General features: G+C 45.8%; 1 protein-coding gene across 4 annotated transcripts; it reads right to left on the bottom strand.

Moving 5' to 3' along the window:
- Nucleotides 1-451: 451 nt before the first annotated feature.
- Nucleotides 452-9,240, bottom strand: ZBTB18 (zinc finger and BTB domain containing 18). Of its 4 annotated transcripts, none has more exons than XM_077993798.1 (3): nt 6,480-6,641; nt 3,448-4,135; nt 452-3,335 (listed from the first exon to the last, which is right to left on the bottom strand). In XM_077993798.1, the coding sequence occupies exons 1-3, from the start codon at nt 6,490-6,492 to the stop codon at nt 3,326-3,328; spliced, it is 711 nt and encodes a 236-aa protein (XP_077849924.1). In that variant the 5' UTR covers nt 6,493-6,641; the 3' UTR covers nt 452-3,325.
- Between the last annotated feature and the right edge of the window lie 215 nt (nt 9,241-9,455).

Below are 9,455 nucleotides of genomic sequence, written 5' to 3' on the forward strand. Positions count from 1 at the left end.
TAGAATTCCAGTCATTAGCCAAGCAGTCTTCCAAATTAAAACATCCGGTCTCCTTCAATTTTCCACTTAAACCAGAACACAGGAGAATAGATTTGACCAATCAACTTAGGATAAAATTACACATGAAAAGTGACTTATGGTATATATGGATTAGTAGTTGTACAGTGTATTTTTAAAAATCTATGCTGCCACGTAGTTTCATGATTCATGAGTTTCTAGGGAATTACCTCAACATTCTTGATCTAGATTGTGAAAATGGGTCACATTTTTTAAACGTGCATTTAGTATCTTCTTAAGTGACTAGAATGTTTGCACATTTTCCATTCGAGTGATTTAAGGCATTCTAATAATTTCATGAACTCCGATCACAATTGACATTAAAGATGCCAGCTATGACACATATTTAGAATCTATACACTACATAATCACAATAAAAAATACACACAAGAAATTCTCAGTTCATATAATTTATTGCAGTTAGCACACAGTTTAAAAATTCACCAACACGCCAATAGTACAAAACTAAACAGCATTATAAGTTATTCCCCCCTCAGGAAAATAAAACATACTATGATTGTCAAAGCTAGATGTCAGTCTAAGTTTTAGAACAAAGGAAGAATGTGAAACTAAGAAAAGGAAAAAGCAATCACTCACAATGACCACAAAAAGAAAATCCAAAAGAAAGTCCGTTTTCTCACAGACATTGATTGTCTTCTCTAAATTAATAAAAATTATTTTAACATAAACTGTATTTAAAAAAAACTAGAAACTCTTCAAGTAACTAAAGATAATGCTCCAAGGCCATTTTCACAGCTTTTTTTTGTTTGTTTGTTTGCTTTAAATGCCATTACAGCCAAATTAACACACATTTAACCAAATATTTCCAAAACAGTCCAGCAACACACAATGGAGTTTTCCATTCAGTATCTTAAGCACAAAAATAGGCTATGTTTACAGTAGTTAAGGCGATCAAATTTTAAACAAAAGCAATTAAAAAAAAAAAAAAAGGGAAAAACAGCAAACGTTTTCCATGCTACTCCCATAGACCTTATTTGTAAGTGCAAGACAGGAAAACAAACACTGTGCAAAATGCTTTTGCCTTGCGTGCTGGTCATTAAAACCACACGTTAGGCTGCAGCCTCTGCTGCCGCAATCCACATAGTCTACTAACCCCCTTCCCCATGTCAATCAAGGCAGTCCAGTCCTTTCAGCCTGGGGCTTTTTCAGTCCATAGAATCTTTTCATGAGTTGGGGGTGGAGGGTGGTGGGGGGGGAGAGTAAGGGAGGGAGGGTAAGGAAGAAGGGGAGAAAAAGAAAAAGGGAGCAAACAAAAAAAAAAAAAAAGAGAGAGAATGACCTATTGTCAACTTGTGCAGTAGTTATTCTAAAAATGCTCAACTGGGTAAATGTGTACACCTAAACTCTGAGCTGGCATGGGTTTTGTGCAATTAGAAGTTTGTTATAAATGCACACTGCACATGCAAATCTTTAAGCCGTTTGTAAACATTTATATTTTCCTTGTTATGTAGCGAAGTTATCAATTTGCAGCTTAAGTTTTTATTCAGCTTAACAGTTTCAACTTAAAGACAGTGGGAAAGTCAATTTAAATTATATAAAATAAAAATAAAAACAGTGCATTTACGTTCTTCATAACACCAGGTTTTTTTCCAAATGGTGCTATTTTTCTAAGGAAATTAAATAATTTTAAACTCACTCGTTAAAGTTATACAATGCAAACAAAGACAAAAAATATATTGAAACTCATGCATTTCTGTAGCGTTAATATTTACTTTTCAAGACTCAACTAAGAGCATCAACACAACCTGTCAAGTTCTTTGACACCCCCCCAGCCCATGTAATCAATTACAGTATACAATAACAGTAATTCACATTTTTAAACACACAGTTCAACACTGCTGAAGCTGCAATATCCTTTTTCATCCCAAGCAAACCTTCACAAGACAGTGTCCCAGTGATCCCAGTGTAGTTTCAGCATTTCTCTCACTGGGAACCGTCAGAAAACCAGAAGTTGCCACAGAAAGTTTTAAGTCAACTGCTTGTTTAAAAATAGATAATCCAGCATTTCAGAAATTTTCCATTTGGGTCTAAAAGCATTCAGGTTTCCAACAGCCAGAAAAAATTCATGCAATTTGAGACATATAAAGAGGCTAATAAAACTGGAGGGAATTTCTACTGAAAAAAAAAAAATTGTTGGGGGGAAAAAAAGAGCTCAAAAGACAATGCAGTGTTGACAAAATTAAGCCATATGAAAGCATTTTGTGATAGGACGATTCGTTTAAAAGGTTCTTATTGGCTTACTTCCCCTACCCCCTCAAAGGAAAAACACCTCTCTATTCTGACTTGCTCTAAAGTTTCTTTTATCAGAATGCTAAATTAGTGAGATTCTCATGCTATTCTAAAGTGCAAAAACAAGTTAATATCCCAACTTTTTATTTCCAGGAAACAAGACTGCTTTTAGACCGTACCACAACTATATAGAGATCTATTTATATATATGTATATATATATATATTATTTATATATATATAAAATTATTTCCAAAGTTCTTGAGAGCTATCTTCTAAGGTCCAGTCTCTGACAGTAGGCAAGCTCAGTGCTTCGCTTTTGACCGACAAGGAGTTCACCAACTCACAGTGGAACTTGCGAATGTGTCTGTACAGGTCCCCGGACTGCGTGAACCTGCGCTCGCACCACTTGCAGGCGTGCGGCTTCTCGCGGGTGTGCACCACGGCGTGGCGGCTCAGGTTGTGCGAGTACTGGAAGCTCTTGCCGCACTGGGTGCATGTGTAGGGCTTCTCCCCCGAGTGAGTCCTCTCGTGGCGCTTGAGGGTGTACATGCAAGAGAAAGTCTTCCCACACAGCGAGCACGTGGGCACGTTGACATCGGCGGCGGGCTTGCTGCGGATGCCGTCCTGCTCGCGGAAGTGTGTGCTCAGGTGGATCTGCAGGATGTGGGGGCTGGGGAAGACCTTGTTGCACAGGGGGCACATGAAGATCTGGCCCGCGGGGCTCAGGATATTGGAGACGTAGGGGAGCAGACTGCTCTCCATGCCCCCCTCCACCTGGACGCGCTCGCTCTCTGGGGTCATCATCTCATCATCGCTGGCTTTGTCCTCCCGGTCCAGCTCCCTCAAGACCGAGTCCTCCCTCAGAGGAGCCAGATGGGCCGGCTCATACTGTACCCTGTTATTAGTGCTCACACTTTCTTTCACAGTGCTATGTTCCATGTCATAGTCATTAGTGCCAACATCACTCTCATCACAGGAAGCCTCTTTCTCCACCTTCACCTGCACCAGGTTGCTTCTCAGCACGTCCTGTGAAGAGAAATAAGAGCTGTTCAGATTTTCAACTCCTGAAAGGCTGGACTTGACAGACAGGTCCAGCACACAGTCAACATCTGCCGAATCCCTCACGGAGGTGACAGACCTCTGGGACAAAGACTCTGTTGAGCTGCAGGGGCTGGCTACTGTTTTTCCAGCTGCTGTGGCGTGTGGCTCTGCCTCTCCGCCAGCCTGGGGGATGCCTGCTGAGTCTGAGGGCAATCGCATCCACATGTTCCCAGGCTCGGCCGCCAAGTCCCTTTTGCTGGGCAGGATGTTCAATTTTTCATCTTCTCCTTCATCTTCATCACTGGGCAAATCGCCTGCCATGTGGCTGCTGCCATCGGAGAGACTCTCGACTTTGTCCGAACAACTTGAAGCATCTTCTTCCTTTTTGGTGCTGTCTGCCTCCGTGGTAGCTTTCTCTTTCAGCTTCTTTTTGCAGACTTTGACAATGTCATACATGTGGAGATAACTGGCAGCTGCTAGCACGTCTTCAATGGGCAAGTCTTTGAACTGGAGTTTCCCTTCATACATGAATTCAAGCAGGAGAGCGAAAGCGGGGGCTGTAACAATGTCGCTGTTCAGATGAACAATGTCTCTTTTGTCCAGCTGGTCCTTGTAAAAGAGGTGGAAATACATGCTGCATGAAGCCAGTACAGCGCGGTGCGCTCGGAACTGGGCATCTCCCACCAGAACAGTGCAGTCACAAAGAAAGCCCTGGTGCCTCTGCTCGCTCAGACACTGCAGCAAGTGTCTACTATGGTCTGGAAACTCCATACTGTCTTCATAACCTGGGGAGAGAGGAAGTTCTCATTAGAGCCTGGTCGGGAACAACTTTTCAGTGCTCTAGTCCCCATATAAAAAAATTAATTCCGCCTTGGCCGCCGTGGTACATGTCCCTGAATTTCAATCAGGCTTATGACCCAGCACTACCAAATCACACGGACGAGACCTAAACGCGAGAAGGAAAACGTGCACTTTCTCAACTCCTTACCCCCGCCGGACAGCCTCCGACGCATCTCCATCTTCCCTGAACCCAAGCTTTCAAAGCCTTCCTTTAACTACAGTCTCTCACTAAGAATAAGAATTTAGATCTCTTTCAGAAGAAATTTAACTAACTCTACTTATCAAATTATGTCCTACAAAACCTACAAAATAGCTTTAATTTCAAAGGAAACAACTCATATAATAAACAAACAAAGTCCCAAACATATCCTGGAACATACAAGAAAACTTGTTCAACCATCCTTTTCCTTTTATTACTTTTGCTACTTGACTGTACTTAGAAAGCACAGTTTAAACACACACACACATTTGGCTGATTCAAGAAAAAAAAATGAAATTGCATAATTAGTCCAGAAATTAGCAAACAACTTACTTTTAAAGTCAGAGTGGTACAACAAAAGCCCTGTGTATAAAAACAGATGTTAATGCCTTCAGATTTGCAGGTACAGCACACATGTGCGAGATCAGGAGCTGCACCAGCAGATGGAAAAGATCATCTTTACTATGAACAAATCCAAAGATTTTTCAAAATGAACTGAGAAAAAAATTGTTATATTTCTTCGTAGAAACTGTACTTTTAGAATATTAGGAACCAGAGGGCTTTATTTAACTCTGAAAATTCTCATCTAAACTTTGATCCATTGCAAGGCAAAATGAATTTCCTATTAAAATTAATTCTAACTTTTAAAAATAAAAGCATATAAGGCTTAAATAAAACTCAAAAGCTTTACAGGTTCAACTTTTTTTTTTTTAAAGCCTTTTTAGAAAAAGAGAAACTTTTCCCCCCCCCCCCCGGTTCTGCCTTACCTCAGCCAACAGAAAATACTTTGTTTCAATCTAATTTGATATAGTTTTGTTTTCCCACTAGCTTCTATTCTTGCAAATATTCATCATTGCCCTGGTTTTCTGATGAGGGAGAGTGAAATGGACGGAGGGGAGAGGCAAAGATGTACAAAGGGTCAGAATTCAACTGCAGTGGGTAAACTCCTGAAAAAGAAAGACCCGACTTCCCCTTTCCTGTGACCAGAAGCAAGGCTCCACACCACCCATCTCAGCAAGTGCATTTTGGGAATAGATACACTTAATTTAATATTCAGAAATTACTTCCCTCCTTCTTCTTCTTCTACACTTTGCCCAAGACAGACTAAAACTTTATCCTAACCCCAAATACATTCTGCAAGATGCCACTGCTAGAATAAACTAAGATTTACAATACAATCACTTTAAGTGCCCCACAGCTAACATCAATCCTAATCCTTGAGAAGGCTAAAAATAAAGATTGGAGGGCAGCTCACAAGGTAGCCGTGATCAAATTAGGAGGCTGAGAGGACAGAGAGGGACGAAGAAGGAAGCTTATAAACATCTGATCCAGCTGACTGTGGCCATATGGCAGCTGCTGCCCAGATAAAGAGATTAAGAATAGAGGAGTGCGATTACAGCTGTCTGGCCAATTCAGGCAGCTCAAATCTACAAGTTCTAAATTAGTCGCTAACACAAAAACTCCTGCAAATAATTATTGTTATGCTGAAATAAAAGATCTCTTAAATATATATTTGAAAGAGAAGTGAGGAAACCAGTCAAACTATTCTCCTGGGGACAAAAGTTTTTTTTTTCTTCTTCTTAAAAACCTTCAGTTTCAAAAGCACTACAGCTGTATGTTTCAGCAGTGCTGTTCAATGTTTTGAAGAATAAAGTTTCACAGTGGAATTAATTACACAACAATCTAGCTTCTTAACTAGAATAATCTTCTCATATAAGTTTGAATGCTGGATTCCAGACAGTTTAGTATTTCCCCACCACCACCATCCCAGTCAAATCTAAATAGCAGTGAACAACAAAAAAGCATTTTAATCCAACGTGATTTCCAAAAGCAGTATTTTAAAGCCTTTCTTAACATTTCAAAACTTGACATATTTCTGTGTATTAAAGTTATTTACTCGCTCAAGTAAAAGGGATAAAAAATTAAAACTAAACAAGCTCAAGACTTTCAACTCCAGTAAGATGTTCATTTAATACTCAATTTCATATATTATTCCTAAACTGGGTTAGAAAAGTAATGTGATTTTTAAAATTAAATAAACAAAACACCAAAACAGAAATATGCTCAATCTAATCTCTTGCTACTCCTACCTTTAGGACACATAAACCTGATTAAGTCCTTTCCTCTGAGTCCTGCTGGCTCCAGGTCTGTTACATCGGTGGAAAAAAAGCAGACTAAGAGAGACAGATGCAAAGTGGAGATGATGTTAGAGAGGAATGAGATACCTTCTCCACCACAGATCCGCACACACTAACTCCCTGTCTGTGTGTTAGAATAAAAGGCTGAGGGATGGCAGGCTGTCAGCTGCTCTGACATCATGTTCAGATGGAAATGCTACCTCCAGCTGTGCTCCTTTTAATGCCATATGCTACTCCTCTACACTCCTGCCACCAGCTTTTTCTTAGGAGAACTTTTCTCTTCTGTTAGTATAAACAAAATACTTCAAAGTCTTCCTTTTTTTCCAAACTTTCTAACAGAAGAAATTGAAAAACTCAGCATATGGAGTTCTACTGTATTTATGGAATAGCAACACTTCTGTCTTAAGTTGGTGGACTGGCTTACATACTGACAGCACACTCAAGCCACGGTGCTATTCAGGAAATCCAGATTCACTTTTATTTAACTCCAACGTTTAGTTTCTAAGGCAGTTTAGGGATATTTTTAAACCAACCCATTTGACATCTCCAGTCCCATTTCAACATTATTACCGCACTTTTTTTTTCTGCTGAGACAATGGTATACATGTCTCAAACGTTGGCAGACTTCTTCAGAACCATTACTTCGGACTGGTTCACCTTATTATTTCACTCTTATTTAATGACTTATCTACAACTACCTTCTCAGAAAAATTTCCTACACTGCCACAGTCAATGCAAATTTCAATTCTCAGTACCAACAAGCTGAAACTGCACTTTCTGAAATCCTGGAAAGTACTTCAGTTCAACGAGACCAATTAATAAACTGATACAACCTGCTACAGTCACTTAAAATGAATGCTGCACCTGCATATCTGATCTTTCTGCTCAGAAAAAGCAGAACCTTGCCTTCCCCTTGATCTGTGTCCCTTAACAATCTTTTTTGTGTGTGTGGGGGGTGTCACTCTGTCATGTTTAATGATCACAAGAAAATCTTTGTGTGGGGGGAAGCCAGGTCTAGTAAGTTTGAGAACTTTTCAGCCAGAGTTTGTGGGTCTTTTCTAAAAGCTGATGAAACTGTAACGCGACCCGGGCTGGGCTGACCGGTGCCGGGCAGGGTGCTGCGACATCTCTGAATGTCAAATACATCTCCTCAGACTCTTGGGAGGGCGAGGGGTAGAAAAGGAACTGGGGCCTGAGGCGTCAGCGTCCCAGCCCTGGTGATAACCACTTCGTTCCCATTAGAAAGCCGTGGCGGAGAGTTAAATAGTAACAAAACCCGACGACTCTCCTGTCCTTCTCGCTTTCCCAAAGTCACAAACCTAACTTTCTCCAACTTCGCGGTGAGTGACATAATTATGAACGCTTAGTCCAGGAGACATCCTTGGGCGATCAATTTCTTTCCAGCCACACCACCTATTCTCCATAAATGCCCTCGCCCCATTCCAGTATATCAGACATTAATCACCCCATTTACCCAGTGGGGTGGGGGGTGAGTGACAGTTTAATGAGTCCCAAGCACCGCAATGGGCCAGCGACTCCCACTCCACAAATCAACCCCTTCACGTCTCGCTACCGCGGATCCATAGAGATTTTGTGAGGTTGGGGTTTTGTTTTTCAGAGAGGTGGGGGCGGGGATGCCGAGTGGGGAAGCAATGCAAATCTTTACGTAGTTCACCGTGCATAAAACACACGGGGAAAGAGGAAGGTTAAAGCCACAGGGAAGGAGGTGGAGGGCGTAGAGCCGGTGCAGCAGGAAAACACCTTCAATAACAGAGGAGAAAACAGAGCCGGGTCACGGCAACAAAAGAAAAGTCGTAAGAAGCAGCCAGCCGGAGGAGGGTGGTTGCTACCGCTTCCCCGACGCCACGACGCGCGAGCCCCCGGGGCCTCCGGGCAACTGCACCAGCCCGGGAGGGCCCCCTCCCCTGCCGGCCCCCTCCCCCGGGCGCCACTGCAGCTGCACCGGTCCCCGGAGCCGCGGCCGTCCCGGGCGCCACTGCAGCTGCGGCGGATCCCAAGCCCCCTCCCCCAGCCCGCCGCCCTCCGCACCCGAGAGGCGCCACCGCAGCTGCACCGGCCGGGAGCCCGCCCCGCGCCGCAGCTGCACCGGCCCGCGGGGGCGCGGCGCGGAGCCGGGAGCCCGCACCCCGCCCGACCCCGCAGCTGCAGCGGCCCGTCCCCGCGGCCGGGCCTCCCGCAGCTGCGCCGCCCCCCGCCGCCCCAACAGCTCCAACCACACAAACTAACTCCACTCGCGGGGGCGCCCCCGGCCCGGCCCGCCCTCCGCCCGCGCCGCCCAGCCGGCCGGGGCCGCACAGCTGGCGCCCCCCGCCCGCCGGGGTGCCGGGGCGCGGAGGGGGCGCCGGGTCAGGGGCCAGGGGCCGGCGCCGGGACTCACACGGAGCGGCCCTAAGTCACCGCGTCCCCGCCGCCGCCGCGTCCTCCGCCTCCTCCTCCTCCTCCTCCCGGCCGCCGCCGCCGCCGCCGCCGCCGCCGGACTTGGTGGGCTTCCTCCGGCTCTTGCCCCCCTCCCTCCCGGCCCCCCCGCCCCCCAATCCCGGCTCCGTCGCCCGCTCCCCCCCCGCCCCTCCCTCCCGCCCACCCCCGCTGGCAGCCGGAGGAGCGCGGCGGAGCGAAGAGGGCCCCACTCTCAACGGCTCCCCATGGCAGCAGCCCAGCGGCGGCCGCAGCCTGCCAGACACAGCGAGGGAGCGAGCGAGGGAGCGAGCGCGGAGCCGCCGGGCAGGGTGGGGGGGCGGGGGCGGGGGGGCGGGCGCGGGGGAGGGGGAAGGGAGGGGGCGGGAGGACGCACCACGCACGCACGCGGCGGCGCCGGCCAGATGTTCCCCCCACCCTCAGTCCGCCCCTCTCCTTCCCCTGCCTCCCTCCCTCCGGGCGTTGGGCTTCTGCGATTGACCGAAAGCGGCT

This window comes from Macaca mulatta, chromosome 1 (genome assembly GCF_049350105.2).
Source record: "Macaca mulatta isolate MMU2019108-1 chromosome 1, T2T-MMU8v2.0, whole genome shotgun sequence".
Lineage (NCBI taxonomy): Eukaryota > Metazoa > Chordata > Mammalia > Primates > Cercopithecidae > Macaca > Macaca mulatta.